The sequence below is a fragment of the Dipodomys ordii genome, unplaced genomic scaffold, assembly GCF_000151885.1.
Source record: "Dipodomys ordii isolate 6190 unplaced genomic scaffold, Dord_2.0 Scaffold6, whole genome shotgun sequence".
NCBI classification, from domain to species: Eukaryota; Metazoa; Chordata; class Mammalia; order Rodentia; family Heteromyidae; genus Dipodomys; species Dipodomys ordii.
The window spans coordinates 17,476,261-17,496,156 of NW_012267222.1; the positions used below are offsets into that span (position 1 = coordinate 17,476,261).

Below are 19,896 nucleotides of genomic sequence, written 5' to 3' on the forward strand. Positions count from 1 at the left end.
AAATATAGACCCCAATACTATAAAACATAACAGAAAAACAACTATTTTCATTTAAACATTTATTAATTTGAAAATATTTTAGATACTTGCTAGGATCGGTATTGCATGAAAATGGCACATTTTAAATGTGTATATACCTGTGTCTTCTTTATCCCTAAGATAAAGGGAAGCAGAAGCAGTTGACTAATTATAAAAGTGAATCCATCAATTCATTCAGCAACATTGTTGTTATTCTGTATGAGATTATGAGTTACATGATAGCCAGCCAGCTTGTCTAGGAAGAGGAGATAGTATTGGCATGGAGTGTCATACTAAGTGGATGCTGGGTATAAGATGGCAGTAAAGCAGTGATGACCTTCCTGAGGACTGAGACACATGAGAAAGGAAGGGTCTGGTTCTGAGCAGCTGAGTACAATAGAGAATTTGTACATTGGAGAAATCTAGGAAACACCTGGAGGCAGGACTGTCCACATGTGGATAGCTGGTAGTTAGAGGCTGGGAATAAATGTGACTGGATACCTTACTTGGGAAATACCTTTAACTAACAGCTGCACATAAAAACAATTTTGTTCAGCTCTTTTAATAGAGTGAACTTTCTACTTTTGTGTTTAGCTTTTTAAAATCTTTTTGATGTATGTGTGTGCACACACGCATGCTTGCACATGCATGTGCCTATCCTGGTGCTTGAACTCAGGGTGTAAGTGCTGTCCCAAGTTTTTTTTTGCCCAAGGTTAGTGCTCTGCTACATGAACCACACCTCACTTCTTGCTTTTTGGTGATTAATTGGAAAAAAAGAGTCACAGAATTTTCTGCCCAGGCTGGCTTCAAATTTAAGTCCTCAGAGCTGAGCTTCCTAAGTAGCTAGGATTACAGGCATGGCCTACCAGTGCCCAACATCTTTTTGACTTTTGGGAGGGATAGGGTCTTGCTTTATAGCCTTGGATAGCCTCAAATTCTCCATTTCCCGCATCAGCCTCCTCTTGAGTGCCAGGATTACACACATACCACACCCACGCCCAACTTTAATTAATTAATTAATTAATTTTGGTTGGTGGTGGGGCTTGAACTCTGGACCTGGGCACTGTCCCTCAGCTCTTCTGATCAAGGTGAGCGAGCACTCTACCACTTGGGCCACAGTTCTACTTCCAGTTTTCTGGTGGCTAATTGGAGATAAGAATCTCACAGACTTTTCTGCCTGGGCTGGCTTTGAACCACGCTCCTCAGATCTCAGCCTGCTGAGTAGCTAGAATTATAGGCATGAGTCACTGGTGCCTGGCTTTAATATCTTTCTAATGTTAGGATTATTCAGGTCTTACTTATTTTGGTACAGGAAGAAAGAATAATAGCTGGCTCTTGTTTATATAATGATTCATGTTGTATATTTTCCTTGGCCATTTAGGCTGCACATGGTGCGCCTGATGCTGTTGGAGAGGTTGCTGCAGACCTTGCCCCAGTTACGAAATGTTGGAGGTGTCCGGGCCATCCCATACATGCAGGTATCCTTGATCTCCTGTGTCTGCTACATTACACTTGGGCCATCCTTAAGCAGTGTGTTATCTTTTTCCAATGACTCAGAAGACTTAGTGTTAAGTAACCAAAGGCTGTAAGCTACAGCCTTTCAGGTTACTGATGAAGGCTGAGGGTCAGAGAATTATTTATAAATGCTGAAGGCAATCCAGCTTGGTATTGACAGAGGCAGAAGCAAAAGCTTACTCCTGAGACTTCATTGTATACTGTCTCTCTACTTCTTAAATATTAGAGTATGTTCAAGTTGATATTCCTAGACTAGTTCTCTTCCTTAAAGGTTAAATTGTTCTTTGATTCTAACCTGAGCACACTACTCTATCTCAAGCTACTTTGGCTGGATATAATGTAGGTTAGTCAGTTAATTTTGCAAAATTCTTGCAAAACCCTCTCATTGCTGCTGGGAATGGCATATATTATAAATTGGTTCTTCTGACTGAACACTTTAGCTTGGGAAAACCTGGAACTTAGAACATATTACCAGTGTGATTGGCAGAGCAGTCCAGAAAATTGAGATGTCTTCATGTACACCTCCTTCCAGAGTTCTTTAGCAAATTGGCTTCCATGTTTTCTGTCTTCAGGTCATTCTAATGCTTACTACAGATTTGGATGGAGAAGATGAGAAAGACAAGGGAGCTTTGGACAACCTTCTCTCCCAGCTGATTGCTGAACTGGGTATGGATAAAAAGGTAAGTTGGAGGGTTGTGAGGTATGACAAGGTAGGATTGGCCCAGCTCCTCAGGATCCAACTCCTTTCTTAGAGAAGCATCACCTAGTTCTAGGGTACCATTTACTGAAGGCGTCGGGTTCTGCTGGTTCAACAGTGAGTTCAGTGGCTACTTTGGCCTAGGCATACTTTGGGACCTGAGTACAAATGACAGATGAGACAGTCTCTGCCCTCATGGACCTTTGTGGTGGAGTAGAAACACTGAATTGGTTGTTTGCTTTTTACTGTGGCCTTCTGAGTATTGCAGGCTCAGGTATAGTTCATGTGCACTGGCATTTTTTGTTTTTGGTTTCCCCTGAGAAACACTTATAGTACAGGTAAGTTTGAGGAAGTCGTGTTCAGAGGGTGCCTCAAGCTTAAAGGAAGTGTAGAAGTCTGAGCTCTGTTTCTGCCTGCAGGATGTGTCCAAGAAGAATGAGCGCAGTGCCTTGAATGAAGTCCATTTGGTAGTGATGAGGCTTCTTAGTGTCTTCATGTCCCGCACGAAGTCTGGATCCAAGTCTTCCATATGTGAGGTATTTTTGCTTTGAGCTTATGGGTTTGGGGATAGGTAAGAAGAGAGGAGGGCAGAGGTGACAGTCCTGTGTGAGCATAAGACCTCTGTTGCCCAAGGGGAGTAAGGGAGTAATAGTCTAAGCTGCCGTCTCTTCAAGAGCAGAACTTCCCCCTTTGTTAGAATCCCTTCCAAACCCAAGTCTTTACCAACAATCCCTCCAATGGAGAGGTTAAAGGGTTTGGAAGTTCCATTATTGAAAAGCAAGGTCCTGTTCTGCAAGGCACAGAGTAGCTAAGAGGATTCCCCTAGTGTCTGTTGCTATAAGGTATGGAAATAAAGCCGAGAGAAAGCAAAGTGTGTGGTGAAAGGAGATTAGCACAAAGCGGAGAAGGTGGAATGGAGGCTGAACTGCATCCAATCTTAATGAGCTTATGCGCTGTGGGGTTTGCTGGGATTTGCGAGGCTCTCTAATGGTCTTATTTACAGTAGCTTTTCTCCTACTTTTTATGCATGTGATCACTCACCCCATCTCCTTTGGAAGCTGGTTCTATGGGAGGAGTCCTACTGGGAGAGTGAGGCTGCTTAGAAGTATCTTCTTGAGGAAAGGTTCTTTCCTCGTTGCCCAAGGAAAAAGAAAAAAACCCATCCTTCTGGGAGGAGAAGGTAGTCCTTACCTCCCTGGCATGTGGGTAGAGATGAGGTTGAGCATTTTCAATGCAAAAGACTGATAATTTACTTATATAACAGTTCGTTTTCAGACCATTGTGGGAACATTTCCTACCCTTTTCCACCCAACCAGATTTCATAGGACATTCTTGCCTTCTCTGTGTGTATTTTCTTTCTCCTAGTCATCTTCCCTCATCTCTAGCGCCACAGCTGCAGCCCTGCTGAGCTCAGGGGCTGTGGACTATTGCCTGCATGTGCTCAAGTCACTGCTGGAGTATTGGAAGAACCAACAGAATGATGAGGAACCCGTGGCCACTAGCCAGTTGCTGAAACCCCATACAACTTCATCCCCTCCTGATATGAGCCCGTTCTTTCTTCGGCAGTATGTGAAGGTAAAGTCTTTCCCCAGTCAAAAGAGAGGTCCTGGTACTCCTCTCAAGCACTGCACTCTGAGCCCTCAAAGAATAAAGCTGGAGGAGCTCAGAGTGAGGAACCTCAGAAAAGGAAATTGGGTTCCTTGGTGGAGTTTAATCTTGGCATGTTTTAATAATTGCTCACTCTGCTAAGATTATGATTCCTGTCTTTTTGTAAACGCAGGAAGTGAGCAAATTAGTCATCTCATTCCACATGAAACTCCTTAGAAAAGATGAGATTGTATAAGGCAACTTCAGCTGCATGGGTCTTGTCCTCATATGTATGTCACATATCTGCCTGCTGCCATAAAAGGAAAACCCTTGGTTATGCTGGTTTGGATGAGCCCACAAACCAGGTCTACCCAGTGTTCTTACATACCAGCCATGAAGCATGGAGAAGTTCTGTTTAACCTCAATATCTGTCTCTAAAAATGAGCATATGATGCTGCCTGCGCAGGAAAGTTTTGAATTTAGGGAATGGAATACATTTTCACAGAAAGTCAGGAATCTTTACTTACTACTATTTCAGGATTTTTTTTGAATCAATATAGATCTGATTTTTGTATATGCAGAAAAACAACACCGTATTAGGTGTCAGAATTTTTAGTTCATTACATGAACTAAGTCTTGGGTCTTCTGAGTTTAAGTCAGCAATGGCTTTGAATGGTGCTCTTTACCAACTCCAATACATAGGATTCCTGGTGAGCCTGTTTCCTCATTGAGGTCCCAGTTTCTCACACAGATGTTCTTCTTCAGGGTCATGCTGCTGATGTGTTTGAGGCCTATACTCAGCTGCTCACAGAGATGGTCCTGCGGTTGCCATACCAAATCAAAAAGATCGCTGACACCAGTTCTCGAATCCCACCTCCTGTCTTTGATCACTCATGGTTCTATTTTCTCTCAGAGGTGAGTGAAAGCCTGAGAAGTGTGCTACTCCAGGAAAGGATACAGCTGCTGTTACTCTTGTTTCCTACTTTCAGTGTTCCCCTAGTAGAGCCCTTGCTTGTTCATTTAGGTTGTGGTTTTACCCCTCTGGCACCTGATGTACACATTTGTTGCTAGAAGATAGGGATCTAATCAGCAGTTGGCTGTAATTTGTGACTCTGTCACCTAGTTTGCCTCACAGGGTAGTGATGATCAAGTTCAGTCATACAGGCTATCAGGAAGACAGAAGGCATGCTAGTGAACTGCACAGAGGCTTTGTGCAGAGAACTGATGAAATAGCTAGATACCCCCATGAAGATAGAAAAGGAACACTGGTGACACAGCCCTTGTATGGCAAAGTGAGGCCTGGGGGATCTGGGCTGCTCTCTACAGTGGAGCTATTGCTGGTACCTCTTTTGCCCACAAAGGATGTGTTATGTAGATTCAGGGACACCCAAAGAAGCTGCTGGTTAGAGCTGACTGCATCTACCTGGGGAATGTTGTTGCTAGAACTGCAGATAGCACAGCAATGAGCCCATAGCTTCTACCTTCAGCTTCCTTCCCCATTGGCAGACACTAACACTGGTCAGCTGGCAAAGAGCAGTGCAGAATAGGATAGGTATGCAGAATAACATAGCAGAGTATATGGGTTTGGAGCTGAGAGACTATAGTTCTTTTTTTTTTTTTTGGTCAGTCGTGGGGCTTGAACTCTGAGCCTGGACACTGTCCCTCAGCTCTTACAACTCAAGCCAAGAGCTCTACCGCTTGAGCCACAGTGCCACTTCCGGTTTTCTAGTGGCTTATTGGAGATAAGAGTCTCACAGACTTTGCTTCCCCAGCTGGCTTTGAACCTCGATCCTCATATCTCAGCCTCCTGAGTAGCTAGGATTACAGGCATGAGCCACCAGTGCCCAGTGAGACTAAAGTTCTGACAGCACTGCACAGCTACTTGATACCAGTTCTGGGAAAAATAATCTCAAATGATCATTTGCAGTTCTGGAGCCATACTACTCCGCCTTTCCCCTAGCTATGATACCTAAAAGATTTGGGATACTTTTCTCCATTTAGTTTCATTTTGTGAGCTGGTATGAAGGCCAGTATCCTGTTTCTGAGAATGTGGTGCATAAATACCATGATCCCTTTTTTCCTTCTTTTTTTTTTTATGTATATGCATACTTCTTTTTTTCTTTAAGGAATCAAAAATAGTTGATTCTTGTTATCTAAACATTTTGGATCCACAGCTTCAACCAATTGCAGATAAATCTAAATGTATATGTTCTAAACATTTACAGACATTTTCTTGTCATTTCCTAAAGAATACACCATAACAGCTATTTACAATAATTTATATGGTATTAGGTATTATAAGTAACCTAGAGATTATTGAAAATAAAGGATGTAGGTAGATTATATTCAAACACTATACCATTTTGTATCTCAAAATCTATAGATTTTGAGGTCTGTAGGGGTCCTAGAACCAGACCTTGTGGAATGAATGGTTTGTTTGAGTTCTTACCAGTTTCCAATAGCAATGTATTAAAAACTAAGATGCTTGAGTTACAACTTGTACATATAAATTCCAGATTCTGTACTTTTTTTTTTTTAATATGCAGTATTGAGGTTTATACTTGGCAGGCAAATACTCTGTCACTTGAACTACTTTGCACTCTTTTTGCATTGGTTATTTTTGAGATGGTGTCTCACTTTATGTCCAGAATAGCCTGGACTATGATCCTCCTATTTTCCCTTTTGTCACAGAAATGGTGATGTGTGTCAATGTGTCCAGCCATCATGTTTCTCCTGTAGTTTGAAATGACAGACATGCACCACTGCATCTAGCCATTGGTTGATATGAAGTCTTACAAACTTTTTTTACCCAGGCTGATCTCAATGATGATCCCTAATCTCTACATCCCAAATAGCTAGGATTATACTGTTACAGCTGAGTCACTTTACCTGTCTGACTGTATTCTTTATCCATCAAGTACTTGATGATCCAGCAGACTCCATTTGTACGCCGCCAAGTCCGAAAACTTCTGCTCTTCATCTGTGGATCAAAGGAGAAGTACCGACAACTCCGGGATTTGCACACCTTGGACTCTCATGTGCGTGGGATCAAGAAGCTGCTAGAGGAACAGGGAATATTTCTTCGGGCCAGTGTGGTTACAGCCAGTTCAGGCTCTGCCTTGCAGTACGACACACTCATCAGCCTGGTAAGAGGGCTGGGGAATGGTAGGGGAAGGGGAGCAGGTGCTGAGGCTTAGCCAAGTATGTAACTGGATGAGGGTCTTAGGGAATGTCATCGCTCCATCTCACAGAAAATCTCCAACACCAAAGCCATGCTAGTCCCTTTGTGTTTGGCTTCCGGGTCTGCAGTTCCTCATTCCCAGCACTGAGTGGTCTCAGTTAATGACATGGGTGGCATAATCTTACTAGTTCACTTGTTCATATCTTGGACTATCATGGGTAGGATGAACCTGAAATTTGAGTGTGCAATTTTTTTTGAACCTGAAATTTGAGCATCTCTGTTTTTTATCCTTGAATACTAAAGCAGTGATGGAATATAAAAACTTCTTACTGCCTGAGGAGAGAGAAACTGTTTGAACTTAGGGGAGTAACTAGAATACTTTTTATTTGAGCATCTGGAAAGAAGATAGTGTGAACTCTTAGCTTGTTCATCTTGTGTGTTGTTTATAGTAAGGAAAAAAAATGAATTGGACTATAGTTTGTTTTATGGCCTGACCTGCCTTTGCTGCCTTAGTGAGTGACCTGAAGGCATTCTGTGTGATGGGGATTGGAACAGAAATAGGCTTTTGTGAGGCATGCTTATGAGCATACCCTGCTCCCAGATTTGCCATTCATCCCTTGAATTGAAGACAGTGGTTACTTCATGGACCCAAACGGGGTGACAGGCACTTAAGGCAGCAGGTGTGCATATTTGGGCTGTGATTGGCTTCCCTTTCAGATGGAACACCTGAAAGCCTGTGCAGAGATTGCTGCCCAGCGAACCATCAACTGGCAGAAATTCTGCATCAAAGATGACTGTAAGTGTTTCTTCTTTTTTGTTCATTCCCCCAGAGCTATTTATTGAGGCTTGCCCTGTGTTCAGTATTAACTTGATGCTAGAGATATAGCCATGAGCAAGATAAAGAGACAGAACTCTGCCTAGCAAAGAAGACAGTAACTTAACAAGTGAAAAGGATTGGTGGTGAAAATTGGGAGCTCTGGGAGTACAGAGCAGGACCCAGGTGGTGGCAGTAAAACAGTTGTCAAAGAGTTTAGAGAATCCTTCCAATAAGGCTGGAATCTGTCTGCAGTTGTCTTCATCCACTGAGATCTTTCTTCTTTCTGGTAGCATCTATCAAAGCAAACTTGGAGAGAAAGCTGGTGGGAATAGGGCAGCTGCAGTCATGTGGCACAGTCCCTTCTGTTAATTGTGTAAGTAGTTCAGTCCCCCATAGCTCATCACTGCTTCTCTGCTTGCAGCTGTCCTGTACTTCCTCCTGCAAGTGAGTTTCCTGGTCGATGAGGGTGTGTCCCCAGTGCTGCTGCAGCTGCTCTCCTGTGCTCTGTGTGGCAGCAAAGTGCTCGCGGCCCTGGCAGCCTCCACAGGTTCCTCCAGTTCCGCTTCCTCCTCTGCTCCTGTGGCTTCCAGCTCTGGACAAGGCGCAACACAGTCCAAATCTTCCACGAAAAAGAGCAAAAAAGAAGAAAAGGAAAAAGAAAAAGATAGTAAGAGTAATTTTTTGGTGCTAATCACGGTGATATGTTAACTCTTGGAGTACATCATTTATTCTGAAATTCTAAAAGGTCATTTATCCTGGGCTTTCCACAAGCTTCTGTAGTGTCATTTTCAGTTGTGGTGACACCTTTGACAATTATGTGACTTCTTATGCAAAGTATAGTAGTCTTTAGTAAGCCAAGCTGCTGCTTCTATGGAATAATAGATAATAGACTATAGAGTGATTGTCAGAGTTAGGTGAAGTGATGCTTAGCCAACCAGGAGTGTGCCAAAAATGTCAACTTTCAGCACACCCCTTACCTTAGCTTCTCTGTTCCATGGGCCTTGGGGACTTGAGATGGTGATCTGCAGGTTGGGAGCAGTGGAGGTGCTTTGCATTCAAGTTATTACTTAGCCTCTATCTGTAGCAGTTACTTAGTCTGTCTACAGTTTACTGTTTGAGATAGCCAACTATTGAAAAGAAATTCTTCTCCCCTTAACTATATTTCTTTGGTGCTAGGGTTATAACAGGCATATTGTCCTGTGCTTTTTTTGTATTAACATATTTATATGTCAGTTGGGGCCAATCTATTTGTTCTCTAGTGAACAACTGAAAATTGTTTTGCAGATTCTACCATTTAGGGTAAAAACAGTTAGAGATGGGATAGAATTCCCCCTCTCCATATTCCTCCCTCCATCATTCTCTCTTCCCTTCATCTGGTAACTTGGCCCTAAACACCTAGGTGACTTCTTTTTTTTTATTTTTTTATTTTTTTTGGGGGGGTGTGGGTCTGGTTGTGGGGCCTGAACTCTGGGCCTGGGCGCTGTTATTCAGCTCTTCAGCTCAAGGCTAGCGCTCTGCCACCTGAGCCACAGCGCCACTTCCGGCTTTTCTCTTTTTGCTTATGTGGTGCTGAGGAATCGAACCCAGGGCCTCATGCATGCAAGGCAAGCGCTCTACCACTGAGCCACCTTCCCAGCCCACTTTTTTATTTTTAACTTATTTTTTTTGTAAAAGAGATGTACAGAGTGGTTATAGTAACATAGGTCAGGTAATGATTACATTTCTTTTTGAAATGTATCATCTCTTCCCTCATGTATCATCTCTTCCCTCATTTTCTCCCAGTTTTTGCCTACCCAGCCCCCTCCCTTACAAGTTGTATAGTTCATTTTTCAACATAGTATCTAGTGAATATCATTGCTCCATTAGTTCACCTTTTGTCCCACTATTTCTGTGCTTCCTCTTCTCTCCTCCTCCCCGAAATAGATAAACTTACATACAAGACAAAAAGTATAGAAATAACAAATAGCAATAAAAAGGGAAAAGCAAAAAAAAAAAATCCCCACAAAAAATTAATTTTTTAAAAAAAACCTCATTTCCATTTCTTGGAGTTCATTTCGATAAACATCCTTTTATATGATCATATGCAAATAGCTATTGAGTCTTTGTGATCCTCTCCTAAGAATATCCTCCTTTGATCTCACTGTATGAATGTTTAGAGTCCTGTTACTTTTCAGGCTTCAGTCCTGCCCTAATTTTGCAGGTGAGAGTTCAGGTAGCCAGGAGGACCAGCTGTGCACAGCTCTGGTGAACCAGCTGAACAAATTTGCTGATAAGGAAACCCTCATCCAGTTTCTGCGTTGTTTCCTGTTGGAGTCCAATTCTTCTTCTGTGCGCTGGCAGGCCCACTGCCTGACGCTGCACATCTACAGGTAGCTCCAGGGCTCAGTTTGCAGATCTCCACAGGTCTGGGACTAGGGTGCATAATGGAGTTTCCCTTTGGTTTTATGTTACGTACTTTAGGTCACGGTATTAATTAGTACTTCTGCCTGCCTGAATCCTTGAGCACTAGACATTTCATCACTAATTTGTAAAATGACCAGGTTTAACTTATCAGATCTAAAGCTCAGTTTTATGCTGTAAGTTACAGTTGGGTGATGGGACTAAATCACCACTTGAAGAAAGCAAAAGGCTAGGCCATATTACCATGAAAGGGTTCCAGCCTACACCCTACTTGTAGGGGCTTAGACATTGTGTCTAGGCCTTGGTGATAAATATAGGTGCCTTAGTTTGCTGCTGCTTGCTAATATGAGCTGACATTTACTTACAGAAACTCCAGCAAATCTCAACAGGAGCTCTTGTTAGATCTCATGTGGTCCATTTGGCCAGAACTCCCAGCTTATGGTCGTAAGGCTGCCCAGTTTGTGGATCTACTGGGATATTTCTCCTTGAAAACAATACAGACAGAGAAGAAGGTAACAACTGATCTATTATAGATGCTAACTTGCCTTATTGAATTTTTTCTTGAGAGTTTAAAACATTATAGCCATTATGGGTAGGGTTCTCATATGTGAATCTATTTTGAATATATCTAGTTTTGTATTTCTAAAGTTATAGGTCCTTCATGTAAACCATGAAAACAACACAATTAGCACAGGAATGTGATCTGAATTTGGCTTAGCCAAGAGAAATAGAAATGTAGGGTGAGGAAATGCAGCTCAATAAAGTTGCTTGGGAGAGAAAGTCCTCCCTGATTTTGTGTCCAAAATATGTTTCTGCAGTTAGACAAATCATTCCATGTCCTTTCCTTAAGCATAATGTCTTCCTTCATTGGATCTGAAAGGTGGCAGTTGCTGAGACTGAGAGGACTTATAAGAAAATAGAATCCATTAGACCTTTGGGAATTAGGACTATCTTTGTGTTTGTGACTGGCTACTGAGAAGTTCAGTGCTTGTTGGATAATCTCTAGCCACAAAGCTGAAGGCCAAAAACAAACAAACAAAAAAACAGAAACAAGCTGAAGGCAAAAAGTCTTTAACAAATAAAGACTTGAGCTTTAATTACATTTCTTTTCTGAATTCTGTTTCAGTTGAAGGAGTATTCACAGAAGGCTGTTGAGATACTTCGGACTCAAAACCATATTCTCACCAACCATCCCAACTCCAACATTTACAGGTGAATGAGATTTGTTTTGATTCCTACTATTTGAAGTGCAGTCACCACTTTGAATAGCTATTTCCTATTGAGTAGTCCTTTCATATGAATTAAAAAGGTCTTCAGGTACATTGATTTCAACTTGTCAGTCCTTGGCTCCTCCCAGGCCGTAGCACATTGAAGGCACTCAAAATATAATCACTGAATTAATGATTGGGTAAGCAGTAGTATCAGAAGGTCTCTGGTGTTGAGGGCTTAATGTAAATAAGAAAAATGACTTCACAAGCTGGGCATTGATGGCTCATTTCTGTAATCCTAGCTACTCAGAAGGCTTAAGATCTAAGGATTGTAGTTTGAAGCCAACCTGAGCAAAAATTCTGTGAGATTCTTAGAAATGGAGCTGTGGTTCAAGGATAGAACACTGGCCTTGAGCAAAAGAACCTCAGGGATAGCACCCAGGCCCTGAGGTCAGGCCCCATACAAAAAAGTTCACAGACACTGTCTTCTTTTTTTAACTAAAAACACAATCACAGAGACTTGAAAGAGGACACTGATTAAATTTATGGTTTATTATTTCCCTGATTTAATAATGACTTTAAAAAACAAGTTTACTGAGCTGGGAATGTGGCTTAGTTGGTAGAGTGCTTGCTTAGTATGCATGAAGCCCTGGGTTCGATTCCTCAGTACCATATAAATAGAAAAGGCTGGAAGTGGTGCTGTGGCTCAAATGGTAGGGCATAGCCTTGAGCAAAAGAAGCTCAGGGACAGTGCGCAGGCCCTGAGTTCAAGCCCTAAGACTGGCAAAAAAAAAAAGATACAATTTGGTACTATTTTAAACATATCATACAGTAATTTTATTGATTATTTGTCTTTGAACTTGGCTTCACCATTTGCTAGTCTAGCATTCTACCACTTTGGCCATGTCTATAGCCCTGGCCTTTTGCTGATTATTTTGCAGATGGAGTCTCGTGGACTTTTCTGCTTGGGCTAGCTTTGAACCTTCATCCTCCAAATTTCGGCCTCTTGAGTAGCTAGGATTACAGGCATGAGCCACCAATACCTGGCTCAATGATTTAATATATAATTATGATTCTTCTGAGTCAGTTAAATACAATTTAAGATTTCATTGAATGTTAGCTCAAACATATGAAACATCTGAGGTCATTTAATTTAAATTTCCTTCCTGTGACTTGTATAGCATTTTGGGATTATTTACTACCCTTGTGTTCTTATGGGAGAATGGGGTTTACTTTAGGGATGTTGAAGATGGCTTTGTCCTAGCTTCTTTGAGAAGCTCAATATTTCCTAAAATGAAAATTTCTTTATGCTGAAACTGGTTTCTTCCTTAGCACCTTGTCCGGCTTAGTGGAGTTCGATGGCTATTATCTGGAGAGTGATCCCTGTCTGGTGTGTAACAATCCAGAAGTGCCATTTTGTGTAAGTAGCATCTCTTTAGCATGACAGGTCCACTGGCTTCTCATTTCCAGAGATTAGTTATTATGACATAGATGTTCTTCCTCAGGTGGTTGGTCACCAGTGGTATGGCTTCTTGCCTACTACAGCACTACCTTAGAATGAATTGCCCTGATGAACTGTTAGTCTTGTATTAATGCTGTGTTTTTGTGTACCTTTGTGTCTAGTATATCAAGCTGTCTTCCATTAAAGTGGACACACGATACACCACCACCCAGCAGGTTGTGAAGCTGATTGGCAGTCACACCATCAGCAAAGTGACAGTGAAGATTGGGGACTTAAAACGGACCAAGATGGTGCGGACTATCAATCTGTATTATAACAACCGAACTGTGCAGGCCATCGTGGAGTTGAAAAACAAGTATGAGCTTTTCAGACTTGGGGTGAGATTGCAGGATTGTAAGGCTTCATTCCAGGTGTTGGCTTTGAGTTCTGGAATGGGGCAAAGAAACATATCCTTAGGAGCCAGTATGTCCTCTTAGCCACACCAGTCATGCCTGACTGACAAAAGGGGAACACAGGTACTTAAGGATATTTAAAGTTAGTCCAGTGGTACCACAGAATCCTGTGGCAGCTTTTCACCAGTCTACTCTTGGGTACCTCCAGGGCCTCAGTGAGCTATTGTTTTCTTTTCTTTCCTTTTCTTCCCCCCTCTCATTAGGCTATTATTACTGAGAGTTAAAAGAGAGGCACGTAGGCTCTCTTGTCTCCTAACACTGTCTCTTTTAGACCAGCCCGCTGGCACAAAGCGAAGAAAGTTCAGCTGACCCCCGGTCAGACAGAAGTGAAGATTGACCTGCCGTTGCCCATTGTGGCCTCCAACCTGATGATTGAGTTTGCAGACTTCTATGAAAACTACCAGGCATCCACAGAGACCCTGCAGTGCCCACGCTGTAGTGCCTCTGTTCCTGCTAATCCAGGGGTGTGTGGCAACTGTGGAGAGAATGTGTACCAGTGTCACAAATGCAGGTAATCCTCGGCTTGTCCCCCAGGGGAGGGCTCACACCCTTCCTGTTTTCCATAACTGTCCCTTTGGGCAATTTTATTATCTGGTATACTGGCTAGTGAGATGATTATGGAATGAGTGGAGAGTCTGATGAGGAATAGGGGAAGAAAGGGAGTTGGAAGAATGGTGTCTGCACATGTGTTTGTGTTCATCCAGTGTGGTTGATTACTTCATTTCCATCTATTGGTTATTGATTATTATCCCTTCAGTAATTCCTGCACTAGCATCCTGAGTATAAATGTGGTATAGCCTCTTCCTCAGTCACCTACATAACCCAAATCGCTGCTGCTCCACTGATCTAACACTTTGGTTCTTTAGATCCATCAACTATGATGAAAAGGATCCTTTCCTCTGCAATGCTTGTGGCTTCTGTAAATATGCTCGCTTTGACTTCATGCTCTACGCCAAGCCTTGCTGTGCAGTGGATCCCATTGAAAATGAGGAAGACCGGAAGAAGGTATGGTCACATCTGGCATGCACTTAGACAGTGGGTTTATTTGAACGTCAAGCAATGCTGTTGCATTTTTGTCTTGACTTCTGGCCCAAGTCTTCCTCAATCCAGCAAATATTGGGTCCCAGGGAGCAGGTTTTGTATAGAAGCAAATAATGGCATCATGTGTACTGGACCCATGAGTTTGGAGATTGGTACTGAAACTCCATGTCTCTAGGAACAGATAACACCAGTTTAGAAAGGCAAAAAGGAGTCATATGACATGCCTTGTATTTGTTCCATAACTGTTTCAGTTGAGGCTGCTGGCTTTTCCTTAATGTTAGCTTATCAGGGACATAATCTCTTAGGTCTGGATGGATGCTAAAGAGCTGTGAAAAGGGGTCCTGTTGGGATAATAGCAGAACATTTAGCTTTGGATTCAGAAGGACAAAAAGTTCGTATTCCAGTTAGTCTTTTTTAATGCTTTTATGACCTTGCATTGCATAAATTTTTCTTGAGCATTACATTTTGTTTTATTCTATACCTCTCTATTCATATAAAATTAATATACTATCTGATAGGATTGTGAGTGAGGGAGATAGTGTACAACATTGTGACATATAGGAAATGTTCCAAGAAGTTATCAGCAGTTAGGACTACTTAGGGAAGTCAACATGCTGAGAAGACTTCACACAGGTCCCTTTTCTCTTCCTGTGTAGGCTGTTTCCAACATAAACACACTTCTGGACAAAGCTGACCGAGTATATCATCAATTGATGGGACATAGGCCACAGCTGGAGAACCTGCTTTGCAAAGTGAATGAGGCAGCTCCAGAAAAGCCACAGGTATTCCCAGACTGGATGGTCACTGAGGGAGGGTTTTGTGTCAGCAGCAGAAGACTGCCTAGGTGAAGTCATCTTAGGGGGACATCTGACAGTTTACTTCTTGGGTTGCAGGAAGACTCTGGAACGGCAGGGGGCATCAGTTCCACATCAGCCAGTGTAAATCGCTATATCCTGCAGTTGGCTCAGGAGTACTGTGGTGACTGCAAGAACTCATTTGATGAACTCTCCAAAATCATCCAGGTGTGTTTTTTCCAAATAAAATTGATGGCTGTTTTCACAGCAGTCCTATTGCAGTTCAGTTCTTGGTGTTGTATTTTCCCAATCCTTTTGGTAAAGTATACCAGATAGTGCCTCCCATATTGCAATTTCTGCCACTTCTCAGAGTGCTGACTTCGGCTGTAAGACAGAATGTTTTTCTTGTCCATTAACAAATCTGTATTTAGAACAGTTAGTGCTTCCAGAAAAAAAAAAGTTTCCAAAATTCTATTCCCTTCTTCTAATACGCTATGTTTGTAGGCTAGAGGATTAGAGAGCTGCAGTCAGCTCAGGTGGGCTGCATATGAACATTCTGTCACTGACTCCATGATAGGATGCCAGCCACAGGCGGTGAAGCTTCACCCAAAGAGAACATCCAGTTTATTACTTCCCCCTAGCCCTCCAATCACTGGCATCCCATCTTTGCTAAACATGCCCAAGTTTCTGACCCTTGGTTTTTTTAAAAGACAGTTTTACAGAGAGGATGAGCCTGTGATCAGAGTTTGATTTTTGACTGGCTCCCTTAATTTGTGAAACATCTGTTAAGCTTCAGTTTCCTCTTCTGTAAAATGAGGATAAAATAACTGTGAGGTTATTGACAACACTGAATTAGTAATGCAGATGAAGTTGTTTTCCAAGTGAAACTAACTTTCTAATTCCTTTGTGCTTATTTTAATTGCCTATTTCATTTTTGTCTTTTCATTTTTAGAAAGTCTTTGCTTCACGCAAGGAGTTGTTGGAATATGACCTGCAGCAAAGGGAAGCAGCCACCAAATCATCCCGGACTTCTGTGCAGCCCACATTCACTGCCAGCCAGTACCGCGCTTTATCCGTCCTGGGCTGTGGCCACACATCTTCCACCAAGTGCTATGGCTGTGCTTCTGCCGTCACCGAGCATTGTATCACACTCCTCAGGGCCCTGGCCACCAATCCAGCTCTGCGACATATCCTTGTCTCCCAGGGCCTTATCCGGGAACTCTTCGATTATAATCTTCGCCGAGGAGCTGCAGCCATGCGGGAGGAGGTCCGCCAGCTCATGTGCCTCCTAACTCGGTCAGCACCTCCTCCACAATTATGGGCCTTAGGAATGCCTACTCACCCTGGTGTTAGTGAGAGGACTAGAGGAGATGCTGGAAGGACTAAGGGTGTGGCAGAGAATCATGTTTCTGATTGTCTGGTGGTGATTGTCTGCTTATCGCAGAGGAATCATGGGAAGACTGAGGGTGTCAATTATCCAACTAGGCTTCCTTGTAAATGGTTGTTTGGCATATACCTTGTTGGTTCCAGGGATGTGTACTGAGGAGATGTTCTGCTCTTGGTGAAGGAGGACAAGAGAACTTAGGGACGCTTGGACTCAAGAATACTTAACCAAAGCAGTCAATGGAGCCTAGGGAGGGCTAAGGAAGGTCTGAAGGAGTAACACTTTGACTCAAGCTCAAAAAGAACCAGGCTCAAGAGCTGACATTTTGCAGCATGTACCTTGGAAAAATTATTGAATTTCTCCTGAGCTTATACATTACTCATCTATCTCCTTATCTGAAAACAGATGAGGAATATAAGTACCTTAAAGGCATTTGATAAGTGTGGGTGAAATAATTTGTAAATAATAACTTACATGGTACTTAGTAGGTATGAGAGATTGCATCCAGAGCTTTATTTATGTGGGATAAATTTAGTCCCTCATTTAACAAATGTCTGTTGAATGCCAGGTTCTATTTGAGACTGTGGGGGTGCAGTGGTAAATGAAGCAAAGCCCTTGCCCTCAGGTATCTGATATTCTACATATGGAGGGCATCAGTAAGCAAATACTGAAAACTGTGATTCCAGAAAACAAGATTGTAGGGGAAAATAAAGCAGGGTGGTAACCCCTGCAGGAGAGTGTAATTAAACTATGTTGAAAGCAAAGAGTGACAAGATAGTGTATTTTTTAGGTCAGTCATGGGGCTTGAACTCTAGGCCTGGGCGCTGTCCCTAAGCTCTTCAGCTCAAGGTGAGTGCTCTACCACTTGAGCCATGGTACCACTTCAGGTTTTCTGGTGGTTAATTGAAGATAAAGAGTCTCATGGGCTTCCTTGCCTGGTCTGGTTTTGAACTGAGATCCTCAGATCTCAGCCTCCTGAGTAGCAAGGATTACAGGCATAAGCCACTGGTGCCTGGCTCATTTTTGTTTTTTGTTTTTAAAGAAGATACATTTTTACAAAGGGTCATAGGGGGCTGGGAAGGTGGCTCAGTGGTAGAGTGCTTGCCTTGCATGCCTGAGGCCCTGGGTTCGATTCCTCAGCACCACATAAGCAAAAAGAAAAAAGCCAGAAGTGGTGCTGTGGCTCAAGTGGTAGAGCGCTAGCCTTGAGCTGAAGAGCTGAGTGACAGCACCCAGGCCCAGAGTACAGGCCCCACGACCAGACCCAAAAATAAAAAATAAAATAAAATACAATACAAAAGGTCATAGGAAGTACCATGTGGGAAATGACATGGAGGCAGTTAGAAAAGATAAGGAAAACATGACCCATGGTAAGTGTGGATTCAGATTTTGAAGACTCTGACATCTCCTGATATCCTGCCACTTGGGGTGTAGACCCCTGATGTATGTGCCGCTCTACCCTCAGTCAGCATCTCTTTACAGAAAAGGAAACAACTACCTATACCCCCTTTCACTACAGACAGAGTTTTGTGGTATTCTAGTCTTGCTTTGGGGAAGGAAGGAGGAGGACGAGGTAGCTCTAGCCATAACATGTTTGAATGACAGAACTCCATTCCATTGCCTCCTCAGAGATAATCCAGAAGCCACCCAGCAGATGAATGACCTGATCATTGGCAAAGTCTCTACAGCTCTGAAAGGCCATCGGGCCAACCCTGACTTGGTGAGTAGGCCGGCCAGTAGTCCTCCAGACCCCTCTAGGAGGCCAAGCGCAGCACATGTACAAAGATCACATCCTAAGATGATTTCTCAGATGGAGCCTACTGAATGGGGGTCTCCATTTCTCCTTGTCCCTGATGGGGCCATCTGTGACCAGACATTTCATTATGAATCCTGAGATCAGTTTGGACTCAGTCCCAGTCTGGGACTGACTGTGTAGATCCTTGTTGACTCATGTGCCTTCCCATTGGCCTCTAGGCAAGTAGTTTGCAGTATGAGATGCTGCTGCTGACAGATTCCATCTCGAAGGAGGACAGCTGCTGGGAGCTCCGTTTACGCTGTGGTGAGCTCAGGGAACATCTGGATTTGGGTCAGGGCTTTTCAGAGACTGGAAAGGAGGCACTAAGCCATAGTCTTGGCACCAACTGGGAGAGATGGAAGAAGGAGGACAGTTGGGCAGCCTTGTTGGGTAGGTGGCATATTTTTGTGATCATGACCTTGCCTTTCCTGATGGTCCCTAGCGCTGAGCCTTTTCCTCATGGCTGTGAATATTAAGACTCCTGTGGTAGTCGAGAACATCACCCTCATGTGCCTGAGGATCTTGCAGAAGCTTATTAAGCCACCTGCCCCAACCAGCAAGAAGAACAAGGTATGGGGCCAGGGAGGACAATGAGCATTGTGACTTGCTTCCTGAAGGTCTATGCCGTACTGTGAATGCATTGGCTAGGCTGCTTTTGTTTTTGTTGAGCATACATGTGGATGGGTTGAGGTTTTTGAGAAAGAGGTTTGGAGAAAAATGAACATGAAAATATAAAAGCTTAAGTGCTTTGAAAGCAAAAGCCATTGAAAGACTACCTTTTTAAATGACTTGTGGCTCCCAAAAATCACTGGGTTCTTTCCCACTTGTATGACTTGCTAAATTTTATTTCTATTACCTAGTATATACTAGAGCAATGTATGTATAATAGCTGCACAATACGTCATGATTAGGTGAATAAATAAAACTCAAGCTTTTATTCTGAAATATCCATCACTAAGCTACAGACTGACTTGCTGTAGGGGTTATAGATATGTAGGCCATAATTCATTCTCATGATCTTGCCTTCTTTTTTTTTTATTGTAAAAATACTGTACAGAGGGGTTACAATTACATGGGCAAGATAATGAGTACATTTCTTATCAAGCATTGTAGCCTCCTCCTTTGTTCCCCCTTCCCATCTCTCCCCCCCCCCCATCTTGCCTTCTTGAGGCTCTCTCTAGTCTGGCCTGCCTTGATCCATTTTTTGTTTTTGTTTTTTAATATTGTTACTACCAAGATAATATACAGAGCAGTTATAATTATGTAAGTCAGGGAGTGAGCATATTTCTTTTGGACAGTGTCACCTCTTCCTTTGCTCTCTCTCCCAGTTTTTATGTCCCATACCCACTTATGAGTTATGTAGTTCATTTTCAACATAGCATCTATTGAGTACTGCTTGCTGCATTTGTTTACCTTTTGTTCTTCCATTTTGTGCTCCCCTCCCCCAAAGCCAGTTAAACAAACAGAACAAAAAGAACAGAAAAACACTTGACAAAAAAACCCTCTTGATTCCATTTCCTGCAATTCATTTTGATAAGTGTTACG

At 42.7% G+C, this 19,896-nt stretch overlaps 1 protein-coding gene across 1 annotated transcript in view; it reads left to right on the forward strand.

The window, feature by feature from the left end:
• Positions 1 to 19,896, forward strand: part of Ubr4 (ubiquitin protein ligase E3 component n-recognin 4) — a 140,042-nt gene that overhangs the window by 86,336 nt on the left and 33,810 nt on the right. Inside the window, exons 59-79 of the mRNA XM_013032660.1 lie at positions 1,400 to 1,496; positions 2,106 to 2,213; positions 2,650 to 2,766; positions 3,596 to 3,805; positions 4,583 to 4,732; positions 6,736 to 6,963; positions 7,716 to 7,794; positions 8,237 to 8,482; positions 10,016 to 10,184; positions 10,583 to 10,727; positions 11,342 to 11,427; positions 12,756 to 12,843; positions 13,047 to 13,240; positions 13,609 to 13,848; positions 14,204 to 14,342; positions 15,035 to 15,160; positions 15,272 to 15,400; positions 16,125 to 16,468; positions 18,186 to 18,276; positions 18,531 to 18,615; positions 18,794 to 18,921. Coding sequence (XP_012888114.1) covers positions 1,400 to 1,496; positions 2,106 to 2,213; positions 2,650 to 2,766; positions 3,596 to 3,805; positions 4,583 to 4,732; positions 6,736 to 6,963; positions 7,716 to 7,794; positions 8,237 to 8,482; positions 10,016 to 10,184; positions 10,583 to 10,727; positions 11,342 to 11,427; positions 12,756 to 12,843; positions 13,047 to 13,240; positions 13,609 to 13,848; positions 14,204 to 14,342; positions 15,035 to 15,160; positions 15,272 to 15,400; positions 16,125 to 16,468; positions 18,186 to 18,276; positions 18,531 to 18,615; positions 18,794 to 18,921 — 3,199 coding nt within the window. The remainder of the gene's footprint in view (positions 1 to 1,399; positions 1,497 to 2,105; positions 2,214 to 2,649; positions 2,767 to 3,595; positions 3,806 to 4,582; positions 4,733 to 6,735; positions 6,964 to 7,715; positions 7,795 to 8,236; positions 8,483 to 10,015; positions 10,185 to 10,582; positions 10,728 to 11,341; positions 11,428 to 12,755; positions 12,844 to 13,046; positions 13,241 to 13,608; positions 13,849 to 14,203; positions 14,343 to 15,034; positions 15,161 to 15,271; positions 15,401 to 16,124; positions 16,469 to 18,185; positions 18,277 to 18,530; positions 18,616 to 18,793; positions 18,922 to 19,896) is intronic.